Below are 26,880 nucleotides of genomic sequence, written 5' to 3' on the forward strand. Positions count from 1 at the left end.
CTTTTACAATGCAAGTCGTTACAAGACTTGCGTTGGGGGGCGCTGGATGGTAAATAGTTTAATTTACTATTCCAACTCCAGTTCCCGTGGATAGTAGGGAAGGTTTTGGATATTAAATTAAACTATTCCCTATCCTACAGCGCCCCCCAGCACAAGTCGTTGTAACGATTTGCGTTGTAAAAGTTGCGTGGTAAAGGTAGTGCGTGGTAAAAGTTGCGTTGTAAATGCTGTTTACCATTCTGTAAGTTTACGTCCAAAAAATGCAAGAAAAATGTACGATTTCAGGGAAAGTTTGAGGTTTGCATGGGCAAGAAACTGCTATGGGATCCACATGAGGCACACCACTCTGAACTCCTCGGGTGTCTGGTTTTCAGCAATGTCTGAGTTTAGTAGGTTTCCCTGGGTGGCTGCCCAGCCAGGGCTCAAATTCTCCATGTTTCATTTTGGGGCCTTTGGTGTTGCAGATGTTACAGTCAGCCACACACGTGGGGTACCATTCTAATCGGAATAAGTGGGGGAACCCTGGGTAGTAAGAAATTTGTAATTAACCACAGATTCTGGAGCTTTCATTCACAGAAATATGAGTAAAGTGATGATTTTATGCAAAGTTTGTGGTTTGCAGGGCATTGACAGTAAGAAAACATTATGGGATCCATGCAGTGCACACAAAATTGGAGTCCCCTGGGTTTCTAGTTTTTCAAATGGCGGGGTTTAATTGTTTTCCCTGGGTGGCAGACCACGATCCCATATAGTGCAAACATTCACTATGGCTAATAGGAGGAAATGTGGATGTACTTCTACTCTTCCACTCCATATGTCAAAACATAAGTCAAAAGATCAATATTTCCTTTTGTTTGCTTCCAGAATGGGTCTTTGAACCCCACCTGGAGGACAGTAAGACTGTTGAAGTTTTAGGGCTGGGGGATAGTCCCAACACCAGGGTGGTCCACCTGCAAACAATATATTTTTTCTGCAACAAAAAATCTATCCCTGGTGCCGAGTGAGCTCTCTGCTCCCCCTCCCGCAGGGTAGAGGGTAGGCCGATTGGTAGTGAACACCTGTACCGACCCCTGACAGGAAGACTAATGATGGCCAGGACGAGTACACCACAGGCAGGCCTAAGCCCAGAGGTGCTGCTCCCCCCCCAAAAAAAAATCCCTGGTGTCTGGTGAGCTTTCTGCCTCTCTGGGAAAGCAAAAAGAGGGGGTGGCTCTAATCAGCAAGGCTGAGCGCACAATAACAATTTAACGGACAAGAGTGCCAGTGCTGATAATTATTACAAACAATCTATTTTAGTTCAGAATGTCCAATTTATTAACATCCGAAAGCTTCTGAATTGCTTTTTATTTGCTTTTTTCTTGTTTTCAAAAAACACACAACACGATTACCACATAATTTGAAAAACAAAAAATAACATTATTGATGATTAAAGGGACACGAACAAATATGATAAATAAATATTCAAGCAATCAATCATTCATACCATCAACCATCCACATTTATTCCCATCCTTCCACCATACTGTACAGAATTATATACATACACTCCAACGACGTAATTAAACCTGTGGAGTGAAAAAATGGGTCTGCCACTTCAATTTATCACAATATTAGATTTCCAAGCATATATTATACCAGTACATGCAAATTAAACATCTGATATATTTAAACAAATTATCCCTAAACCAATTATAAATCCAGGGGTTCTTTTTAATATGAAGCTTTTATGGCAGCACCAGAAGTCTACGCGTTTCAAGTCCCAAGGTTTATAGGGACTCTCATCAGGACCATAGAATTCTGAAATGAAAAAGGAAATAGGATACTTTCCTATTTAAGGCAACACTACTTACAACAATACTAAGTGACTACCACTATTCTCAAGCTTCAGCTTACCAATTTAAATAGAACACCACATGGTGTAAGCGTGCGTTTCTTTGTCCCCACAGAAGAACTGTAAAATATAAACGGAAAAAGAAAAAATCCAACTGTGACCACATCCATAACATTTATTCAAATTACTACTGCTCAATTATACCAGACACCAAAGACCTGTCTTACCTATGTGGCTTCTTAGTCAGTAGCCCCCACGCTATATGCTATCTTCGCCTGGTGACTGTCTATTCATAAAAAAGGAATGAGGAGGTTTTTTAATATAATTGGTCCTCGTAAACATTCCACAATTATATAAGAAATTCTGACCAACCATCTTACCTCCTGTCGCATGTAGGCGCGGAGTACTGGTCGTAAATTTCAAATTGGTCTCTCATTGGTTGATTATTGGCTTCTGATGAATCTGTAATAAATGCCAAAACCTGACTTGTAAAATTCCTTGTTGATGGCGTGGTACAACAAGTCCATTCAACAGCGTTCCAACACCATGGGTCGTGGTTTCCTAGATGGGATCACCAGGGTCTGTGTGGCAGTTTTTTGGAAAAAACGGCATGCAGGGGGTCGCGTAACTAACGATTAGCGCTTACCTATTCAGTTCTGTAATCCGAGCATCCTTCCGGTCGACTCAGTAGCTCGAAGTCCTAGCGCGCCTCTTAGTGACGTATTATGCTGGTGACTCAGGGTCCTGGGAGTTGTAGTTTTCTACAAGTTTCGCGCATGCGTGATGCGCGCCCCGATGTGTGATACCGTTATACATTCTTAAATTCCTACTTGGATAGGGCCAGCGGAATAAATAAATGTGGCTGGTAATTCCCCTTGTTATTTGATCTTTTGACCATTGTCGAACCTATTGCTGTCCAACCCTCTCATGCTGCTGTTCCGGGCATGTGTGTCTTCATAGTCAATAGATGAAATAGATGACAGACTCACACTGGTAGAATGGAGGAATGTAGATGTATATGAATATTTTGTCACTCTTAATGGCAGAATAAAATGCATCCACCATATTGGGGTTTCTGGCTGGAAGTCCATGGTCGGATCACGCAACTCAGGCGGACAGGTGGTGTATTTAGTGTTTTTTTTTTTGTTATGGGACATCTCTGTTGACAACATTTTGTAAGGGCTCAAGTATCATAGCTTGTATATTTCAGACAATTCATTTAGACCTGACACCGCCGTGTCAAACTTTACAATTAGTAATGCTTCCCTTCTGGCAAGTCTAAGATCCCAGTCACCACCTCTTGGGTCCTTTTCCACGTTTAGAAATTACTGTCCATTTCAAATCATCGATCTTATGATTTTTCTTTTTCCAATGATTTACTAGAGGGGCAGTTGTCACATTTGTCTTCATTCGAGACTTAAAAAGCACCCAAGAATACCTGTATTTTATGTGTTACCTAAGGTGCACAAGTGTGATGAAAAACCGCCAGGAAGACCAATAGTCTCTGGTTGTGACTCTCTTCTAGAGCCAATCTCAAGATACGTTGATTTTTTCCTGAAAGAATTTATGGTGGATGTTAAGTCGTATCTGCAAGACACCACGGATTTCATTATCAAATTGGAGACAGTGGAATTTGTTCAAGGGAAAGATATTCTAGTTACAATGGATGTCAATTCATTGTACACTCAAATTCCACAGGAGGAGGCAGTAGCAGTCCTTACATATTTTCTGGACAAAAGATTAAGACCGGTCCAGGTACCAACAGAATTCATTGTGGACCTAGCGACATTTGCTTTAAAGAAAAACTATTTTACATTTGGCAGCGACTTCTTTTTTCAAATAAAAGGAGTCGCGATGGGTTGCCCTTTCGCCCCGGAATTGGCAGTGCTCTTTATGCCAATGTATGAGGAATTCTTTGTATACAACAATAATCCTTTTGCGCAGTTCATTTCCACATGGCTGCGATTTATTGACGACGTGTTCATGGTATGGACGGGAGGAGAGGAACAACTATTGCTCTTCCATGAATGGTTAAATGCGAGAACTTCTGATATCAAGTTCAGTATTCAACATTCTGCAAGTAAGCTTCCATTTTTAGATGTTGAAGTGTACCCAAATGAAGGTGGATTAAAAACAACATTATACACCAAGATGACAGACAGGAACAAAGCATTGTTGTATACAAGTAATCACCCGAGAAGCTTACGGGATAACTTGCCTTATGGGCAGTTTTTAAGAATCAGGAGAAACTGTTGTGAGAATAAGGACTTTGTCTACCATGCCAATAAACTATCAGAAAAGCTAGGAAATAGAGGCTATCCTCGTAAACTAGTAAAGAATGCAATGAAGAGGGCCCGCTGGACCCCAAGGGAATCTCTTTTAGAACGAAGGGACAAAAATATGAACGAGCGCCAAGTGTGTGTGACAACTTTTTGTCCAAATTCAAACAAAGTAAAAAAAGTAATTTCTCAAAACTGGCATCTTATACAAAACTTGGACTCTAGATTTGCACAACAGCCCTTGTTTGCATTCAAAAAGGAAATTAGTGTTGCAAACCATATAGTCCGTTCAGCGTTACCAGCAACTTCAAAACCTACGTTGAGGCAAATGATGGGACTAAAACCTGTAGTAGGCCACCATAAATGTGGCACATGTGTCTGCTGCGAACTTACAATGGAAGGCTCGTTGTTTCAACATCATGGAACATCATGGAGACACGATGCGTTCAGTAATTGCAAGACCAAATACGTGGTCTATGGGGTAATTTGCCCATGTGGGCTATTGTATGTTGGAAAATCCAATCAAGAGGTCCGTCAGAGAATTGCCCAACACAAGTCTCGAATAAAGACAAATGTGACAACTGCCCCTCTAGTAAATCATTGGAAAAAGAAAAATCATAAGATCGATGATTTGAAATGGACAGTAATTTCTAAAATGGAAAAGGACCCAAGAGGTGGTGACTGGGACCTTAGACTTGCCAGAAGGGAAGCATTACTAATTGTAAAGTTTGACACGGCGGTGTCAGGTCTAAATGAATTGTCTGAAATATACAAGCTATGATACTTGAGCCCTTACGAAATGTTGTCAACAGAGATGTCCCATAACAAAAAAAAAAACACTAAATACACCACCTGTCCGCCTGAGTTGCGTGATTCGACCATGGACTTCCAACCAGAAACCCCAATATGGTGGATGCATTTTATTCTGCCATTAAGAGTGACAAAATATTCATATACATCTACATTCCTCCATTCTACCAGTGTGAGTCTGTCATCTATTTCATCTATTGACTATGAAGACACACACATGCCCGGAACAGCAGCATGAGAGGGTTGGACAGCAATAGGTTCGACAATGGTCAAAAGATCAAATAACAAGGGGAATTACCAGCCACATTTATTTATTCCGCTTGCCCTATCCAAGTAGGAATTTAAGAATGTATAACGGTATCACACATCGGGGCGCGCATCGCGCATGCGCGAAACTTGTAGAAAACTACAACTCCCAGGACCCTGAGTCACCAGCATAATACGTCACTAAGAGGCGCGCTAGGACTTCGAGCTACTGATTCGACCGGAAGGCTGCTCGGATTACAGAACTGAATAGGTAAGCGCTAATCGTTAGTTACGCGACCCCCTGCATGCCATTTTTTCCAAAAAACTGCCACACAGACCCTGGTGATCCCATCTAGGAAACCACGACCCATGATGTTGGAACGCTGTTGAATGGACTTGTTGTACCACGCCATCAACAAGGAATTTTACAAGTCAGGTTTTGGCATTTATTACAGATTCATCAGAAGCCAATAATCAACCAATGAGAGACCAATTTGAAATTTACGACCAGTACTCCGCGCCTACATGCGACCGGAGGTAAGATGGTTGGTCAGAATTTCTTATATAATTGCGGAATGTTTACGAGGACCAATTATATTAAAAAACCTCCTCATTCCTTTTTTATGAATAGACGGTCACCAGGCGAAGATAGCATATAGCGTGGGGGCTACTGACTAAGAAGCCACATAGGTAAGACAGGTCTTTGGTGTCTGGTATAATTGAGCAGTAGTAATTTGAATAAATGTTATGGATGTGGTCACAGTTGGATTTTTTCTTTTTCCGTTTATATTTTGCAGTTCTTCTGTGGGGACAAAGAAACGCACGCTTACACCAGGTGGTGTTCTATTTAAATTGGTAAGCTGAAGCTTGAGAATAGTGGTAGTCACTTAGTATTGTTGTAAGTAGTGTTGCCTTAAATACGAAAGTACCCTATTTCCTTTTTCATTTCAGAATTCTATGGTCCTGATGAGAGTCCCTATAAACCTTGGGACTTGAAACGCGTAGACTTCTGGTGCTGCCATAAAAGCTTCATATTAAAGAGAACCCCTGGATTTATAATTGGTTTAGGGATAATTTGTTTAAATATATCAGATGTTTAATTTGCATGTAATGGTATAATATATGCTTGGAAATCTAATATTGTGATAAATTGAAGTGGAAGACCCATTTTTTCACTCCACAGGTTTAATTACGTCGTTGGAGTGTATGTATATAATTCTGTACAGTATGGTGGAAGGATGGGAATAAATGTGGATGGTTGATGGTATGAATGGTTGATTGCTTGAATATTTATTTATCATATTTGTTCGTGTCCCTTTAATCATCAATAATGGTATTTTTTGTTTTTCAAATTATGTGGTAATCGTGTTGTGTGTTTTTTGAAAACAAGAAAAAAGCAAATAAAAAGCAATTCAGAAGCTTTCGGATGTTAATAAATTGGACATTCTGAAGTAAAATAGATTGTTTGTAATAATTATCAGCACTGGCACTCTTGTCCGTTAAATTGTCTCTGGGAAAGGAGCAGATTGGAGTGAATACACGTTTCCAACACCCAGGATGGGGAGAAAGGATTAGGGCGCCCAGGGTGGGGGAAGGACAGAACCATGCCCAAGAGGCCACCCCCCGAAAACAAATACTATGCTATATAAAAAAACTGTTTCCCATTCTGTAAGTGGTCTGTGTGGCCATATTGCATGTAGTAGGCACCACAGAAAATTATGCAGGACCATTCAGTTTACATTTGTGGCCAGTCAAATGCCATTTTCAGCAATCAAGCAATCAATCAATCATATCACTTGTAAAGCACAATACTTACTCATGAGGGTCTCAAGGCGCTGGGGGTGGGAGGGTGCTGCTACTGCTCGAAGAGCCAGGTCTTGAGGAGTCTTCTGAAGGTCAGTAGGTCTTGGGTCTGCGGTAGGTGGGTGGGGAGGGTGTTCCAGATCTTGGCGGCGAGGTGGGAGAAAGATCTGCTGCCGGCGGTCGTTCTTTGGATACGGGGGACTGCAGCGAGGGCGAGGCCGGTGGAGCAGAGCTGGCGGGTGGGGGTGTAGAATCTGAGTCGCCTGTTGTGGTATGCTGGTCCGGTGTTGTGGATTGCTTTGTGTGTGTGGGTGAGGAGCTTGAAGGTTATCCTCTTGTTGACGAGGAGCCAGTGCAGGTCTCTCAGGTGGGGTGTGATGTGGCTGCGGCAGGGGATGTCGAGGATCAGGCGTGCGGAGGCGTTCTGAATGCGTTGCAGCCATCGCAGGAGTTTGGTAGAGGCTCCTGCATAGAGGGTGTTTCCATAGTCCAGCCTGCTACTGACGAGGGCCTGGGTGACCGTTCTTCTCGTTTCGGTGGGGATCCACTTGTAGATCCTACGGAGCATGCAGAGGGTGTTAAAGCAGGAGGAGAGACGGCGTTGACCTGCTTAGTCATGGAGAGGGTGGAGTCGAAGATGACCCCTAGGTTGGGTGCGTGGTCGGTGGGTGTTGGAGCTGTTCTCAGTGTGGTCGGCCACCAGGAGTCATCCCAGGCCGAAGGGGTGGAACCGAGGATGAGGACCTCTGTCTTATCCGAGTTCAGCTACAGTCGGCTGTTCCTCATCCATTCTGTGACGGCCTTCATTCCTTCGTTGGTTTTGGCGGTGTGAGGTTCTTTGGTGAGGGAGAGGATCAGCTGGGTGTCATCGGCGTAGGAGATGATGTTGAGGTTGTGCTGTCGGGCGACGTGGGCGAGAGGTGCCATGCAGATGTTGAACAGCTTTAGGCTGAGTGATGAGCCCTGGGGTATGCCGCAGATGATCTCGGTGGCATTGGAGCGGAAGGGGGGATGCGGATGCTCTGTGTTCTGCCGGAAAGGAAGGATGTGGTTCAGTCCAGGGCCTTCTCTTGAATCCCGGTGGCGTGTAGGCGTGTTCTTAATGTGCGGTGGCAGACCGTGTCGAAAGCGGCTGACAGTTCCAGGAGGATGAGTGCCGCTGTTTCTCCGTTGTCTAGCAGGGTCCTGATATCATTGGTGGCGGCGATGAGGGCTGTTTCAGTGCTGTGGTTGCTGCGGAACCCGGACTGGGACGGTCCAGGATGCTGTTCTCCTCGAGGTAACTGGTCAGTTGTTTGTTGACGGTTTTCTTGATGACCTTCCCCGGGAACAGAAGCAGGGAGATGGGCCGGAAGTTCTTGAGGTCCTTGGGGTCCACCTTGGGTTTCTTGAGTAAGGCGTTGATCTTGGCGTTCTTCCAGCTTTCCGGGAAGGTTGCTGTCTCGAAGGAGATGTTGATTACTTTCCAGAGATGGGGTGCGATGTCTGTGCTGGCTTTGTTGAAGATGTGGTGTGGGCATGGGTCTAATGGTGATCTGGAGTGGATGGTGTTCATAATTTTGCGGGTGTCCTCATTGTTGATGTTGGTCCAGGAGAGCAGGTGGGTGGTGGTCGTGGGGGCGGAGGTCTCAGTGGTTGTCGGGGCGGTCATGGCTTTGAAGCTGTCGTGGATGTTGGCGATCTTGCGGTGGAAGAAGGTGGACAGCAAGTTGCACAGGTCTTGCGAAGGTGGGATGTCGTTGGTTTTGGAGCTCGGGTTGGAGAGTTCCTTCACGATGTTGAAGACCTCTTTGCTGTTGTGTGCGTTGTTATCTAGGCGGTCTTTGAGTGAGGCCCTTTTGGCGGATTTGAGGTGATGGTGTCTGTGGGTGGCGTTCTTGTGGGCTGCATAGCTGTCCGGTGTTTGTTTGCGGATCCAGTTCTTCTCCAGTTTTCGGCATATTTGTTTGAAGGCCTGGAGGTCTTCGGTGAACCAGGTGGCTTTCTTGATGTTGGCTGTTAAAGGGTTTCTTGAGCGGGGCTAGGGTGGTGGCGCCGTCGTCAATCCACTGTCTGAAGTTGCGGGAGGCGTGTCGGGGTTGGTGGGGTCGGCGGGTGGGCTCTGGGCGAGAGTGGGGGTTAGCTGGTCTTCGGTGACTTTGCTCCAGCAGCGGCGAGGCATCTGTTGGGTGGGGTAGTGCGTGGTGGGCTTGCTGCAGGTGAAGTGGATGTAGTGATGGTCGGTCCAGTGGAGTTCGGTGGTGTGGTTGAAAGAGACGTTGAAGCTTGCGGAGAAGATGGGGTCAAGCGTGTGGCCGGCGGCGTGGGTGGGTGTTGTCACAAGCTGTCTGAGTCCGAGGTTGGCGAGGTTGTCAATTAGGGTGGTGGAGTTGGTGTCATTGTTGTCCCCGAGGTGGAAGTTCAGATCCCCGAGGAGGATGTAGTCCGTGGAGGCGAGGGCGTGTGTGCTGATGAAGTCGGCAATGGAGTCGCTGAACTGTGGTCAGAGTCCGGGGGGTCTGTAGAAGAGGGTTCCTCTGAGGGTGGTATTGGGGTCCGTGTGGATCTGGAAGTGCAGGTGCTCGGCGGTGCTGAGGGTGTCTTGGTGTTGGTCGAGAGTCTGAGGGTGTTCTTGTGGACGATGGCGATTCCTCCTCCTACTCATTTGGTGCGATCCCTGCGGGTGATCTTGTAGCCTTCCGGGATGTCTATGGCGATGTCGGGAGCTGAGGCGGGGTTCAGCCAGGTCTCCGTCAGGAAGGCGACGTCTGGGGAGGTTGAGTCAAGAAGGTCCCAGAGTTCAACGGCGTGTGTGCGGGCGGAGCAGGTGTTGAGGAAGATGCATCTGAGGTAGTTGGGTTCTTTCCTGGGCAGAGGTTTGGCGGGGCGGATGCTGGTGAAGCTGCAGCTCTAGCAGGTGAAGGGTCCTTGGGTGCGCTTCGGGGTGGTCCGGTAGCGGATCTGTTCTCGTCCGGAGTTGAGTGCGTGGAGGGTGCTGGCATCGTAGCAGGGTCGGCCGTTGTGGCATTCGCGGGGGCCAGCGGTTCTGGCACTGGGCGCAGTCCAGGCGCAGACGGTCTTGCCTTAGGCCCGCCTTCAGCGCAACAGCAGCGCGCGTGTGGCCGCACAGCGGCCGCCATAAGAAGGGGAGTTGGGAGGGAGGAGCAGCTGGGAGGGGGGAACGATGAATGGGTGAGCGGGGGGCGGCCGCAGGGAACGCAGCGACTGGAATGAACGGGAGGAAGGGAAGGCGAAGGGAAAACAGAAGGCAAAGGGCAAGGAATAACAGGAGGGAAAAACCGTCACAGAAACAAGTAAACAAACTACAAATGTAATACAGTTACAGAAAGGCAAACCTACGGGTGAAAGGGAAGCTGAGGACAAAAAGGCAAGAAATAGCAGGGATAAGACCGGTCACAGAGCAAGTAAGCAAAATGCAATAAAATTACAGAAAGGCAGAAGGGCACAGAAATAACAGGAGGGAGAAAAACAGTCACATTAAAGTAAACAAAATACAATGAAATTACTGAAAGGCATACCTACGGCCTACCACTTTCCACCAGGTATAAGGGGCAGATGGTAGCTACACCACTCACAAGACGTTCCTGACGGGTGAGCAAGTGGAGGAAATACTTTGAAGAAGGCTACTTACCTTTATCTACTTCATGGGGGGAGATTGCAGAGGAAGGCGGTTGGGATTTCTGCTGCTCTTTTAAAAGAAATATTGTTGCCACCCCTTTCTAAACCATCCCCTTATGTAGTTTGATTAATTTTTCATTGTCCCAAAGTCTATTACTAGTGGGGTGGACGATTAATTGGCCACTGTGATGGATCACAGTTTGGATACAGAAACCAGATTCATCCTGGTCGGACGTTTTACCTTCTAACTTAGGGGCCGATTACGATTGTGGTGAATCCGCATCCTCCGGGCTTGCGGAAGCCACCGCCAGCCCGGAGGATGCGGAATCACCGCTGCGGTGACTGAAAAGACCCCCCGCCACATTAGGATGGCTGGGGGGTCCGCGGCGGACGGCAAGACCGTCCGCCTTCGCGACCGGCGGAAATAGTGCATACATATGGTGGCGGTGTCTGCGAGACACCGCCAGCCATATTATGATGCCCGTGGTCCCATGCATTTCCTCGGCGGCAGGGGGGTGCACATGGGGGGTACCCCCCTGCATGTGCATGCACAAAGCGGCAGGCACCGCGCGGTGCCTGCCTCTTTGTGCATGCAAATGCACAGCATGCATTTTTAACCTTGCGGCGGGTGCTGCTTCAAGCAGCACCCGCCGCAATGTTAAATATACAGGATGTGACCGCCAGGGTGGCAGTCACATCCTAATTCCGACGAAGGGACCTCCGCTGTCCCTGCGGACGGTCCCTCCACCTCGGGGGTGGCGGACGGACGCAGGTCCGTCCGCCATCATAATAGGCCCCTTAGGGCCAGATGTAGGTAGGCATTTACCGGTCGGTAACGGCCGAATTCGGCCGTTACCGACCGGTAAATGCAATTTGAGATGTAGGGCCCTGTATTTTACAGACTCGGTAAATTTACCGATAGGTAAATTTACCGATTATGTAAAATACTGAGTCGGTATTTTTAAGGAATAGGGACAATTGATATGTAGGTGGGACTCTTCTGAGTCCCACAAGCATTAAAAAATCGGTATTTTACCATCAAATACTATTTGATGGTAAAATACCGATTCTGGTGTGCATGCACATGTGTGCATGCACACCTGTGCCATATGACAGGCAGACCTGCCCTTAGGGCAGGTATGCCTGCCACATGGCACCCAAACCCGTTTTGGGGGTGCTAGAGGGTGTCAAAGTGACACCCCCTGCACCCTTGTGTAAATCGGTATTTACCGATGCGGTAAATACCGACCGGTAAATGCCCAATCATTCCTATGGGCTTCAAAGCCCATAGGAATGCATGGGCATTTACCGGTCGGTATTTACCGCATCGGTAAATACCGATTGTTTCCGAATCGGTAAATGCACATCTGCATTTACCTACATCTCGGTACTTTTATTTTACCACTTCTTAAATACCGAGTCGGTATGATGCGGTATTTAAGAGGTGGTAAAATAAAATTTACCTACATCTGGCCCCTAGTCTCTGAAATGGAAGTCAAAAATCCTCAGCGGGGCAAGGCAGCAGGTTGTGGCTTAGATGAGCTCTCTGAGCCCAGATATCTGTTGGTCAACATCCAGATGAAGTTGTTGACTTTTGGTGGGAAAGTTCAGAGTAGGACACATTCAAAATTTGCACCCAAGAAAAGTCCACTGCCGACAGGATACTTTTGGCGACATTGCCCAGTGAAGATTTCAGCCTTCAGACTTAGTCACTTTTTCGAGCTCAGATATCTCCAGTGGGGCAAAGCCGAAAGCTGAACAAGGTCGAACAGGGCTCCATGAGGCCAAGTAGCTTCTCCTCGACATCCCACTGAAACAGACTTGTTGCTGCTGAAAAGTTCAGCGCAGGACCAACCTGAATCTTTGGCCCAGTGTCAACACACTCCTCTCTCATTGGGTTTGGCTCCTAGCTGACTACTGGGACAAAGGATGTGGCAAGCACAGGTGTTAGTTATATCTTCCTGTGGCCTTTTGAAGTTAAATACGTTCCTTGGCACTGCCTGTCAGAGGAACTGAACACCTCCCTATACCCAACGCCTTTGTCTCAGCTCTGGTAGCAAATTCATAACTCATCAGTGATGCATCGGTACAGCTCAAGGATACGCTCTTCAGCAGAGAATATGTGTCAGTTCCTCTGGTAAGCACCTCAGACCCCCTTCCCGGCAATGACTGAGATTGCATCATTTAGAAGGGTAGACTCACAGATGAATCCAAGTGCAAACACAAGGTTGTTGGAAGCCTGTTATTTTCCTGAGGCTTCAGATCAGGGGGCCAGCCAACTGGCCCTTGAAGTCACTCTGTGTTTGGAGTAAAGAGATGCAGTTCCAGTCTTCTCACCCAGGCAATGAGGGCAGCAGGCAGCAACTCAGCACAGCAGGGCAGCAGTTCTTCCAGAATAGCAGTCCAGTAGAGTGACACTTCTTCAGCAGCGCAGCGGTCCTTCCTGGCAGAGTATTCAAAGGTCCAGAAGTATACTGAAGTGGTGGTGTCTGAGGTCTAGTAGTTATACCCAGTAGTGTCTTTGAAGGGAAGGATACTTTAAAGACAAGTCTTGCAAGTGCACAGATGTCCTGCCCTGTCAGCCCTGCCTCCACACTAATTACAGGGGGCAGGCAGCCCTTTTTGTGGGTTTAGGACACCGCCTATTTAGATATAAGTAAGGCTGGGTGATGCTCCTCCCCTTCATCATGTCAGGATAGCCCACTCAGTCACACCTAAGCTCTTGTTGTGTGTGGCTGTCTAGATGGAATACACAAAGCCCAACTGTCAACTACTCCCAGCCATGTGACCAGAGACAGGCTGTAGGCACCAAATAGCCATGGCAAGAAAAATGACAACTTTCTAAAAATGTCATTTTCAGAATTATAATTTAAAATCTGACTTCACCATGAATTATGATTTTAAATTAGGAATCCAGAGACATCAAACATAGACCAATGATGACCAATACTCGCTTCGCTCTCGAGCAGAGTGGTCGCTCCCCTGCCTCCCTGGCGTCCTGTGGTATCGTTGCTCCGCATATTTGTTGAATATCTGCCTCATATTTGTTGCGTGCAGCCTGCCCTGCTCGCCGCTTTGCTGTTGTACCATTTTTAAAGCGCTATCACATTTGTTTGTATTATTGCGCGTTTCTCCCCAAGCGCTACGCTCTGTTAACCCCTCCGCTGCCATTTTGTTTGTTGTGGTCGCCCTCTGGAGACCGCCCCGCCTCCCAGCTGAGCCGCCCTCCCACTGACTAGAAACAGCGCTCCGTTAGCTTATCGCGCTGTGACTCGCTTCGCTCTCGAGCAGAGTGGTCGCTCCCCTGCCTCCCTGGCGTCCTGTGGTATCGTTGCTCCGCATATTTGTTGAATATCTGCCTCATATTTGTTGCGTGCAGCCTGCCCTGCTCGCCGCTTTGCTGTTGTACCATTTTTAAAGCGCTATCACATTTGTTTGTATTATTGCGCGTTTCTCCCCAAGCGCTACGCTCTGTTAACCCCTCCGCTGCCATTTTGTTTGTTGTGGTCGCCCTCTGGAGACCGCCCCGCCTCCCAGCTGAGCCGCCCTCCCACTGACTAGAAACAGCGCTCCGTTAGCTTATCGCGCTGTGACTCGCTTCGCTCTCGAGCAGAGTGGTCGCTCCCCTGCCTCCCTGGCGTCCTGTGGTATCGTTGCTCCGCATATTTGTTGAATATCTGCCTCATATTTGTTGCGTGCAGCCTGCCCTGCTCGCCGCTTTGCTGTTGTACCATTTTTAAAGCGCTATCACATTTGTTTGTATTATTGCGCGTTTCTCCCCAAGCGCTACGCTCTGTTAACCCCTCCGCTGCCATTTTGTTTGTTGTGGTCGCCCTCTGGAGACCGCCCCGCCTCCCAGCTGAGCCGCCCTCCCACTGACTAGAAACAGCGCTCCGTTAGCTTATCGCGCTGTGACTCGCTTCGCTCTCGAGCAGAGTGGTCGCTCCCCTGCCTCCCTGGCGTCCTGTGGTATCGTTGCTCCGCATATTTGTTGAATATCTGCCTCATATTTGTTGCGTGCTGCCTGCCCTGCTCGCCGCTTTGCTGTTGTACCATTTTTAAAGCGCTATCACATTTGTTTGTATTATTGCGCGTTTCTCCCCAAGCGCTACGCTCTGTTAACCCCTCCGCTGCCATTTTGTTTGTTGTGGTCGCCCTCTGGAGACCGCCCCGCCTCCCAGCTGAGCCGCCCTCGCCCCTCCCCCCCCACTCTCCATATATGACAGTAGTTCCCGCGCGCAGCGTTTACGCGCAGCGACCGCGCCCAATCTGCGCCGAAGGTGCGCCAAAGGTAAGCCCGTCTACGCCCGTCCGCGCCTGGACCGCGCCCAGCGCCAGACCCCCTGCCCCTCGCACTGCCCAGCCCCCCCGCATTACCTACGACGACGCCACCCTCCTAGCCCTTAACCCCGGTCGCGCCCCCACCTGCGTCCAAGCCGCTCCCGGGCACACCCATGGACCTTTCTCCTGCTACTCCTGCAAATTCATCGGCACCGACAACATCTCCGCTACGACCACAACACAAACCCCTGACCCCAACCACCTACAATGCATCCTTCTCAACACCCGATCAGTCCACAGACACGCCATTGACCTATGGAATCTACTAGACACCATCTCTCCGGACGTCGCCTTCCTTACAGAAACTTGGATGAACGCTTCCTCCGCCCCAGACATCACCATTGCCATCCCGGAAGATTATAAGATCATTCGCAAGGACCGCACCGGCCACACAGGAGGAGGAATCGCTATCGTCCATAAGAAGTCAATCCGCATCTCAACCAGCTCTGACGCCAATCTCACCAACTCTGAACACCTTCACTTCCAGATCCACATCGACCCCAAGACCACACTCAGAGGCACCCTCCTCTACAGACCACCAGGACCCCGCGCAAAATTCAGTGAAGACATCACGGACTTCATCACTCCTCACGCGCTCCCCTCCAAAGACTACATCCTTCTGGGAGACCTCAACTTTCACCTTGAAAAGATCAACGACCGCAACACCACCACCCTCTTGGACAATCTCGCCAACCTCGGACTTAAACAACTGGTCACATCCCCCACCCACATCGCAGGTCACACACTCGACCCCATCTTCACCTCCAGCAATCATGTCTCCTTCAGCCACACTACGGAGCTCCTCTGGACTGACCACAGCTGTGTTCACTTCACCTACAACAAACCAAAACTCACCAACCACCTCCAACCAACTCTGCAAAGAAACTGGAACAAAATCACCACGGACCAGATCTCCGCATCGCTCCTTCTAAACACCCCAGCCCACTCTTCTAACGCAAACGAAGCCGCCGCCAACCTCACCCTATGGTTATCCAACACCGCCGACACCTTAGCACCACTGAAGAAACGTCAAAACAAACCTGCCAGCAAAAAGGCCTCATGGTTCAACGATGATCTTAAAAAGTCCAAGAAACTCTGCCGCTCCCTCGAAAAGGCCTGGAAAAAAGACCCAACTACTAGCACCAAGGACGCCTTCAAAAACGCCACCCGCACTCACCACCAACTAATCCGTAAGGCCAAGAAAACAGCATTCAAGGATCGACTTGACAACAACGCCCACAACAGCAAGGAACTTTTCAACATCGTCAAGGAATTTTCAAATCCCTCGGCCAACTCCAACGACATCACCCCCTCTCAAGCCCTCTGCGACTCCCTAGCTTCATTCTTCCACAACAAGATTGCAGACATCCACAACAGCTTCAACAACCAACCCGGAAACCAACCCACCCTACCTTTTGCTGAACATTCTCCCCCCGTGAACACCCTTAACAACTGGAACCCAATCTCCACTGAGGACACAATCCGCCTGATGAATTCCATCCACTCAGGATCCCCCACAGACCCATGTCCTCACCACATCTTCAACAAAGCAGACTCCGTCATAGCACCGCACCTCCGAGACGTCATCAACAGCTCCCTCGACTCCGCCACCTTCCTGGAAGACTGGAAACACGCTGAACTCACCGCCCTTCTGAAGAAACCCACAGCGGACCCCACCGAACTCAAAAATTACCGCCCCATCTCGCTCCTTCCATTCCCGGCCAAAGTCATCGAGAAAGCTGTCAACAACCAACTCGCCGCCTTCCTCGAAGCCAACAAATCCCTCGACCCCTCACAATCTGGCTTCCGAGCAAAACACAGCACTGAGACCGCCCTCATCGCAGCAACAGACGACAGTCGAACTCTGCTGGACAACGGAGACACAGTCGCCCTCATCCTCCTCGACCTCTCTGCAGCATTTGACACAGTCTGCCACAGCACCCTTTTACAACGCCTCAATAACATCGGAATCCAAGGAAAAGCACTTGAATGGATCACCTCTTTCCTCACCGGAAGAACTCAGAAAGTCCGCCTCCCTCCATTCAAGTCCGAGGCCACCGAAGTCATCTGTGGCGTACCACAAGGATCCTCACTCAGCCCCACCCTCTTCAACGTATACATGAGCCCCCTCGCGACCATCGCCCGCCAACACAACCTCAACATCATCTCTTACGCGGATGACACTCAACTAATCCTTTCTCTCACCAATGAACCCAGCACCGCCAAAACTAACCTACACGAAGGAATGAAAGAAGTTGCCGAATGGATGAAACAAAGCCGTCTGAAACTGAACTCAGACAAAACAGAAGTCCTCATTTTAGGTACATCCCCCTCTGCATGGGACGACTCCTGGTGGCCGGAAGCCCTCGGAAAGGCACCCATCCCGACAGACCACGCACGGAACTTAGGCATCATACTGGACTCTTCACTCTCAATGAATAGACAAGTCAGCGCCGTATCCTCTTCCTGCTTCAACATTCTTCGCATGCTTAGAAAAACATTTCGCTGGATCCCCACCGAAACAAGGAAAACAGTCACCCATGCTCTGGTCACGAGCCGACTGGACTACGGAAACACCCTCTACGCAGGTACTACCGCTAAACTCCAGAAGAAACTCCAACGAATCCAAAACGCCTCAGCCAGGATCATATTAGACATCCCACGCAACGAACACGTCTCAGGTCACCTTAAGGACCTCCACTGGCTACCCGTCAATAAGAGGATCACTTTCCGACTGCTAACTCACGCACACAAATCACTCTACGACATCGGACCAGAATGCCTCAACTCACGACTGTCCTTCTACACCCCCTCCCGCCAACTACGCTCTTCCAACCAAGCCCTCGCCACTGTACCTCGCATCAACAAGACCACCATGGGCGGCAGATCCTTCTCATACCTGGCTGCTAAAACATGGAACTCACTCCCCGCTTACCTTCGCCTTACCCAGAACCACCTAGCATTCAGAAAGCAACTTAAAACGTGGATATTTGACAAGTAATCTTCCTCCCCTCTCTAAGCGCCTTGGGACCCTCTGGGTATGTAGTGCGCTATATAAATTCTCTGACTTGACTTGACTTGACATGATATCTTCCGATCTGGAAATTACGCTTATGAAATGTAATAAGGTAATCCCAATGTTATCTTATGGGAGATATAGGCCTTGCGGTAGCGAAAAACTAATTTTAGAGTTTTTAATTACCAGGACATTTAAAACTTAACAGTGCATGGCCTGCTTTTTAAATACACTGCACACTGTATCTGGGCTGTCCAGGTCCTGCCCTATGAGTGACTTATATGTAATAAAAAGTGAGGTTTTGACCTGACAAGAGGTTTAACTTGCCAAGGTAGTTTAAAACTGCGGACACAGGCTGTGTAATGGCAGGATTGAAACATGTTTAAAGTGCTACTTAAGTGGGGGGCACAATCAGTGCTGCAGGCCCACTAGCAGCATTTAATTTACAAGCCCTGGGCACATGAAGTGCACTCTACGAGGGACTTCTAGAAAAATTAAATATGCCAATCAAAATATGTTTAGGGGAGTGTGCACAAGCACTTTAGCACTTGTTAGCAGTGGTAAACTGCATAGAGTCATAAGGCCAACAGAAGCAAAAATCCAGGAAAATTTGAGGCAACCAGGCAAAACACTTGGGAGAAGACCACCCTAAGGCTGTCAGGTCTAACATTGAGGTTGACTTTACTAATAAGAATGTATTTCTACCCAAACAAACCCCTTTTAACAACTTTAGGATAATGAAAGACTGGGGGGAAACATAACACCCTAACATATACCATGCAGTTTGCATGCAGCTCTTTGGTGACAGTGAATAGGTCACTGTTCTGTATTAGGTTTGTTACTTATACACTGCAAGTAATAAAAGGATCTCTGTGACAAAAGCAGTAACCTACTGAGATATCCACATAAAATACAATTCTGAGATCTGCATGTTATATGTTATTTGCAGGCCTAGTAAACCTTTATGCTGATTTATTACCAGTCAAAACTGCCACTAGACAAAATTCCAATCTCTCACCAGCAGGAACATTCATCATCGGAGTTATCTTGACATTTTTACTTTTGTCTGACAACTGCTGTACACACACGTCCCTCTACCGCAGGTGCTTTCAATCTCATAAGTTATTTCTAAAAGCAGAGCTCCCTCCAACCCCGAGCTCAGCACCAGGTGTGGCTGCACCAGTCGCCCTACCCTAAAGCTGGCTCTGATCTCAGTACACAGAATCAAAAAACTTCCACTGGGGGAATGGACACAGACTATCCAAATATTTGCTCGCAAAAGGTACTGGAGTGTTGCCCTTGAAAATATTTATGGTACAAGCCCAAATGATTCACTTATGGGAGGTTTATTAATCTGTAAATCAGATTATTTTGAACCATTTATGGACTATATCACACCGCCTTATGCAAGACAATTGTATTTAAAATGTAGATTTGGGACCCTTCTTATTAATGGTTTCTGTGTGAAATGGCAAAACTTGTATACAGAAACTGATCTTTGTCCAGTCTGCAAACGAGAAAAGAAAGCAATAGCCAATAGCGCAGTTGCAGTTTTGTTCATGAGGCACATGAGCGTCCCCAAAAGAGACGGTAAGTTCCATTTTGCAGGCTTCTTGGTGTAAGCAACTCTTCATAGCTTTGAGGATTTTGAGATTAGACTGATTAGTTACTCATGAACTGACTGTTAACAGTGTACCAAAGTATTTACATGCTGTATTGGGTTTTGAGACTGAGTACTGGAATGAGGTAGCTTTAAAAAAGGGGGATATGTGTAGTTTTATTAACGATTTTAATGAAATGGTTCTCAATAGTATTGATTTTAATATTTTATGTACTATGTATGTATTATTTGCTTACTGCTGTAAATATGCATTAATTACCTGTTTCTATGCTGTTTTAAGAGGAACACCCTCCAGTGGTTAATTTGTAAAATAAAAAGTGCCAGGGCTCTCCTTGGGAGACAGCGCTAACAGGAGAAATGTGCTACTGCAAACTACCTCCTGGATAGAGCCCGGCACTAATTAACCTGGAAAGGACTTGGCCTAATGGGTAGAGCTGCCAATATCGGAGCTGGAGAACCCGGTTCGAGTCTTGGCAAGGCTCAACATCTGGGTAAAATCACGTGCAATCATGTGACTTCAAAATAAGTGTGTCCTTAACTGGTGCTCTAAGCACCGGTGCTGATAATTAGGTGCCGTGCTGAGCACCGGCTCAAATTAAGCACTGACACCCTCCCCCAAATAAACTAATTTTGATGAAAGAAAACAATGCCAGCATCGGTCTCATGAAAGAAAAACGTAAATTTTGTGTCTGCCTGTTTTTTCTGAAATCCCATTTTAAAACTATTTGCTTCAAATGGATACCATTTTGGACCCTATTCACAAGTACATTTTTTTTCCAAGTCAAGAAAGTTCTTCCTCTTAGACCCCCACCAGATGTAGGGGGTGATCCATTCTTCTTCCCGTCCTGGATAAGTTATGCTAGCTCTACACTGGAGTAAGTCTACTGCCATTTCCAGAGTGGAACTGAGTCAGATCATAGTTTAAGAATGTAACCAAACTTGAATGTTTGTGGACATGACGTGCTCAAACTTTCGAGCAAGCCATGCCTTGTAGCACTGATTTTCCCACCCTTTACTCAGGGGTGGCTTCTCCATTTGAGTGGAGGAGCATTGCCCCAAAAGCCCCAGAGCTGAAAAATAAAATGGTAATTAAGTTTATTTTTTGGCATTTTATTTTTCAGCATCCCATTCCGAACTAAGGGGCCTATTAGGAGGTGGAGGGTGACCGCCACCCTGGCGGTCACATCCCATATCTTTAACCTTGAGGCGGGTTCTGCTTGAAGCAGCACCCACCGCAAGGTTAAAAATGCATGTTTGACATTTACATGCACAAAGCGGCAGGCACCGCGCGGTGCCTGCCGCTTTGTGCGTTTAAATGCTGGGGGGTACCATAGGTACCCCCCATGTGCACCCCCCGACACCCTGGGGGCCCGCAACGGGCCCCAAACACCAAAGACCACATGCTTTTCCACGGCGGAAAAGCCGCCGTGGAAAAGCATGTTTCCCTGCACATCGTAATTTGGCTGACGGTGTCTTGCAGACACCGCCACCAAATACCCCTCCACAACCCGCGGATCAGCGGCGGACGGACCTGCCGTCCGCCGCTGGTCTCACCGCAATCCCACCGCCATCCTAATCTGGCAGTGGGTGTTTCCTGTGGCCGTGTCGGTGAATCCGCATCCTCCAGGCCGGCGGTGGCTTCCGCCGGCCCGGAGGATGCGGATTCACCGCCATCCTAATCGGCCCCTAAGTGTTAGGAGGGGACGGAGTCAGTGCTGCCGAGTAGCAGCCGCAGGGAGCTATGCTCTTTAAAATGTGTATGTCTGTTTGGCTGGCAGTCGTGGGTCGACCAGCCAGACATGCATATTTTAAACTACTCTAATCTAGCTGTTTTAGAGAGCTGGGTTAGAGAAAACGCAGGCCTCCTGCACCCTTAGTAGCACGGAGAGCGCCTGCTCTATCCAATCCTGGAGCTGCTCTCATGCTGTGAGAGCAGCACCAGGATTGAGTACTGCAGTTTCCTGTGTCCGGAGCTTGCATAAGAGAGTCGAGGGAGGAGGCTATCGCTCTCCAAGTTAAGGTAAATCTATTTTATCAATTTATTTATTTTTGTGCCCCACCACCCTTGTGCATGCCAGTTGCCACTGCCTTTACTGCATTTGCGGATTCAGAGATGTCTACACTGGATAGATATAAATGGACTTACTTATGCCTGTTAGGAATCCGTTTGTAAATTCCTTGCAGATGTAGAACATTTTAATTTGGTAATAAACATACATTTACTATAAATACGAAGGTCTTGAAATGACAAACAAGACGTAGAAGGAAGTCAATATATTAAACTTTAGTGTGCTAAGAGGGGCCAATTGGCGACGGATGCTTTTTTGTTTTTTCTAAATGACTTCTATATAGAAACCCAGCATTTTTGACATATATTAATCCTTCCTTCCCAGTTAACTGTCCCTGTTGTATAGGGCATTCCCCGGCAAACTGGACGCATGTTATCAGCCACTGCTGAACCATACATGGAATCTGGACTGAAATGTTTCAGTATCTTGTGGGTGTTTGGCAGGTCAATCTGTTCCAACAACTTGGCTGAGAGTATTGGGGTTTAACCCGGTATTGGGCTTGTTCAACAAGTGGGTAAAATTAGTATATATTGCAACAGCCGTAGCTCAATCACTCTTACTCCAAAATTGTCAAACACAGATAATCCCCTCAATGAAGGATTGGCTACAAAAAATGAGACGAGTTAGAACCAGTAAACAGTTATATGCATTACGAACCGGCGGAGTTAGGAAACTCGAGAAACTCTGGAGACAATATTTCCAATCTGAAGATGTAGGAGTAGGTTGAAAGGGGACTTATTAAATAAGTTAAGCTCTACTCCTTATCCTATTTCCGGTACTATATGAGCTATTTTCCCTCTTTTTATCTGGTTTTAAGTCAACTGCATATATAGTATTCATAATATTCTATGTTTTGATGATATTCTCTCTCTGTAAGATGTCACACCCCATGTATTTATTGTATTTATATAATATGAAATTATGTTTGTACTGAAGACTTCCGTGTGTAATTTATGATGAACATTTACTGTAATTTATATCTATGATATTGCAACACCTGGACCCTAATACAAATAAATTTAAAAAAAACATACTTTTAAAATGAAATGTACCTTCGTGAATAGAGCCATGTGTATCTAAGCACAGTCTTTCCTTCTTTCAAAATCTACACCACTTGCAACAGGAGCATATCTATTGTGCACGGTCACTGCAGTGACTCTCTGTGAACTACCACCAGGTGTCTCTTAGGTCTTTGGAAAAATCTGCGTACTTGCGAATGTCGCATATGTACCTTTTTGGCATTCAGGATAGCAAACAACGTTCTCTCATATTTCCTTTTATTCTCCCCGTTCTAGGATTGTTGGAAATAAACTTTGCAAAGAAGATGCTGCTAAGCTCAGTGCAAACCCCAGAGGAAGTTGTATTATCTCTGGCTTCAACGACGACAGGGATATTTGGCAGGAATGGTGCGACTGGATATTTCAGAGATGCGAAGTCTGCAGCGACGAGAAGCTTGTCTCCTTCCTCTCAAAAGTATGTCGAGGCGTGAGCTTGAGCCGGAGCGAGGAACAAGACCCCACATGGATGCTTGAGTGGTATATCCAAGTAGCCAAGCTGCTAAATGAGAGAATAAAAAAGTGCAACGTGGACAACATAAAAAGAAGAATGCGCACTCTCGAGGAGACCTTCAGCTCGCAGCTGGCGCGTGGTGAAAAGCACCCAGGTGTTGGTTGATGTAATAATGGAAGAGCCCATTACTGGCTTGGGGGTTTCCTCAGTCCTCTAGAAAATACCTACACCATCAAAGGCTGACGACCCGTATTGTGTGCTATCGTTGGATGCCATGATCAAGACAGCCTGAGGTGAATGGATACAAAACTCCAGCAAGTTAATCAGATTATGCTGTGGTGCCGGCACCGAAATAAAAAAATATGATGGAAAAAAGATTACAAATATCATAAACAATTTGTCGAACAGTCATACAGATCGAGGTGTTTGCAGCAGGAATGTTTGTATCTTTGCAAATCTGGTTTTATCTTTCTCTTTCCTCTTCACTCGCATTCCTGAGAGGAATCATACACTGACTGATGTGCAAGCAGCTTTTTTGAATGTTAAATATTTATGTGGTTTCTTTTAAAAAAAATTAAAATGTGTTCTTTTCACTCTTTGCTGATTTACAACTTTTTTTAATCCAATCAAAGAAGTCCTAGTCATTAACCAGGGAATTCTACGGCTTACATACATTTGTATGCCTTTCACCCCAGCCGCGGCCCGAGCAGGTAAGAGTGGTAAGGCGGTTGGGGCCAGGTTGGGGGATATCGATGGACGATGACGAGGGGAAATTAATTATTTATTTCATTTTGCCTCGTCATCGTCCCTTGAAATCCCCTCCCAGCAGGCGCCACCGCTTTTACCTGCACGGGCCGCGGCTGTTTTACCCCAAACTGCATTTGAATGTTTCCCCCTTTTTGTTTTTGATATGAAGAAATCCTCCTTCCTACACTATCGAAAATGTAGGTCTCGGGGACTCACTAACATCAACATTATTTAAATAAGAGTTTCAAAGTACAGCAGATGTGGGCAGATGATTGCAAATGTTTCTGAATAGCTCCAAAGTCATGGCTTTGTGGATGCTCCATTCGTTTCCGATGCCTACTCAAATTATAGGACCTGATTATGAGCTAAGCCGTTATTTAGTTCGGGGCCCTGATAAATAACTATACCATGGAATACGTTAATGGGATGAGATAAATAAACCATTAATGCAATAAATGGACTGAATGTAAAATTATTAAGAGACTCTTTCTAGTTAGTAGGTCCCTAAAGTTGGATTGAAACATTATACTTTTCTGAATAACTGGGCTTTCCCCCAATGAACTTGTTTCCTTTTATGGCTCACTATTTATAAAGTAGGTTGTTTTGTTTTTAAACTGTAGTACTTATCCTGATGTCACACTGTGCCGACTAACTGAGCTTTCCATTCAGGCCAGTGGGAGACACCATAAAATAGTAAGTTGCGGAGCTACCGTGGTTTTACCCAGGAAAATTATGTTTTTAGCAGTTACCTCAACAATGCGTTTTCTAACACTTGGAATCGAAGAATAAGCACTAGCACTTTAGTTAAAAATATCAGGACTGCGTCAAATTCATTTGGTTTTATACTGTGAATGTAATGATAGACCTTTATATATATATTTTTATCTTTATTGGGGGGGTGGGAAATGTAAAGATTTTCATTAATCATACAATAAACTATGACTGACTGAGATAAATAACACCTATTACGAATTCATGGGCCCAACAAGGAGCTGCCCTATGGTGAAGCATGACACCCCCGAGGTGTGTGAGGGCCCTTGCTCCTTATTGGAGCTACCCCCTTTCCCGTTTGGTTCTCTAACCCAGCTTCTTCTTTTCTGGTAGGAACATCCCACCTCATGATTTACAGTTCAGACCTTGGGGCTTGTGTCCTGGACCTTTATTCGCCCCCGGCCCCCCTTGTTGATGTGTTACAGTTTGACTATGGTCACATGCCTGTAACATTTCAAGGTGTTTCATGGATCTCCTTTCACATGAGTACAATTCAGTTTTCTTTGTGGGAGACTGGTTTGTGTAGAAAATAGCTCATAGAGAGACACTTTCTCCTTGAGCTAGTCTCCTCCTGGTATCTCATGTAACTTTTTTATGTGAAGTATACCCTCAAGGAGAAAACCTACTTAGGATACAGGCAAAGAGTATTCCACGTAATAAGGGTAATTTTCCAAAAAGTATGTGTATTTCACAAAAAAGGCAAATTTCGCGCTGCATTAGTTGCCATTTCATACATGAAAAGATACGTTAATTTGCGTACATGTAAAGCTTTGCCAGCGCCTCCATGTAGCTCTTGGAAGCCCTAGGTGACAATGCAGATAAACGGGGAACACAAGGCTGTATACTAAGCTTCTTGGGAGGAACATAGATTTCTTGTGTCTGCAATAAAAATTGTTTCCGGGCACCAATAGAGATCTAGTCCGACTTGGGGATCATTCCCAGCACTGTTTACTTTTTTGAAGTGGTTTGCTCATCTTTGTGTGATATTGAACTCATGATCAACTTATTGCATTACTACAATTTGGGGCAAATCCCACAACACGCTTTCCAAACTAAGACTGCGATTCATACTGGCACTAGACATTGTGGAGGACCCTTTCATTTAAGGACGCTTGAGTGATTTTATTGAAATGGACCAGAGATATGTTGGAATATCACAATTGCTAAGCTAGATGTCCCTAAGTGTTGCCAAAGAGTGTACGTGCTATTTCAAAGGATAAACTGATTATAAAAATGTTTACTTAATTTTTTGTATCTGGATATGAAACCTTTTCTAGGCGTTGAACTTCGAAGAAAGTTTAATAGGAGCCATATGTGACCTCAGATCAGGATTGTGAGACGAGAGGGACGTTTGTTATTTTAAGATTTAAGGGTTAAAATAATCAGTTCTTGTACATGTCACTTTCTGCAGTATGATTTGTGGTGTCCTAACTATATATCCTGCAACCATGGATTGACAGTTAAGGATAAGAAGGGCAACACCTATGACCATTTGCAACACACTTCCTGCTCCTCGCTGTCTCCTCCACTGCGTATGGCACTCTCCGTGCTGGGCTTTAAATGGTAACTTTTTCAGCTAATTTGGCCCTTGTATCTGGCCCGCGCTCCATTGTGGTCGGCCTGAACTTGTGACTTTCATCTGATTCTTGCACAACCAGATTACGGTGAGTGGTGTGTTGTGCTTTTAGGTGCTATACTTACCTTAAACCTTTGAAATTGTATATCTGAGTTTCTACTGAATGAATTCTTGTTGTTGAAATGTATTACAATTTACTTTATTTTTCTAAGTTGGTGTGGGATTTTTCTGATGTTGTGGTTTCACTTTATTACTGTTCATGTGCTGTATAAATCATTTCCACATTGGCTCTAAGTTAAGCCTCCAGGTCCATTGGAGGTTTGGCCATTCGATCATCTGCCCGATTAAGATTGGGTCGTCGACTAGCCAGTTTTCACAGTCCGTCCTCGCTGGGTCGAACCTGGTGGTAAGGGGCAGTGAAAACAGCAAATTGACCTCCACACCATGGGAGACAACTTCAATGGTGAGGGGTCATTTGGTTTTAAGATTTTGTTTTTGAAAATACGAGAACATATGAAAGTTTTAGGACAGTACTGCCATGTTGACAGAGCTGGCTGTCGGACATTTAGTACATTGACAGGCTAATGTTAAGAGATGTTCGCTGGACCTGCAGACATCTTTAAATTTGGTGGGCAGAGGATACT

The 26,880-nt window shown here is 46.4% G+C and overlaps 1 protein-coding gene across 1 annotated transcript in view; it reads left to right on the forward strand.

Moving 5' to 3' along the window:
• LOC144819673 (NACHT, LRR and PYD domains-containing protein 12-like) overlaps positions 1 to 23,735 on the forward strand; it is a 778,723-nt gene extending 754,988 nt beyond the window's left edge. The window contains exon 7 of the mRNA XM_078677475.1: positions 22,929 to 23,735. Coding sequence (XP_078533601.1) covers positions 22,929 to 23,307 — 379 coding nt within the window. The 3' untranslated portion in view covers positions 23,308 to 23,735. The remainder of the gene's footprint in view (positions 1 to 22,928) is intronic.
• Positions 23,736 to 26,880: the final 3,145 nt, after the last annotated feature.

This window comes from Lissotriton helveticus, chromosome 2_1, assembly GCF_964261635.1.
Source record: "Lissotriton helveticus chromosome 2_1, aLisHel1.1, whole genome shotgun sequence".
NCBI classification, from domain to species: Eukaryota; Metazoa; Chordata; class Amphibia; order Caudata; family Salamandridae; genus Lissotriton; species Lissotriton helveticus.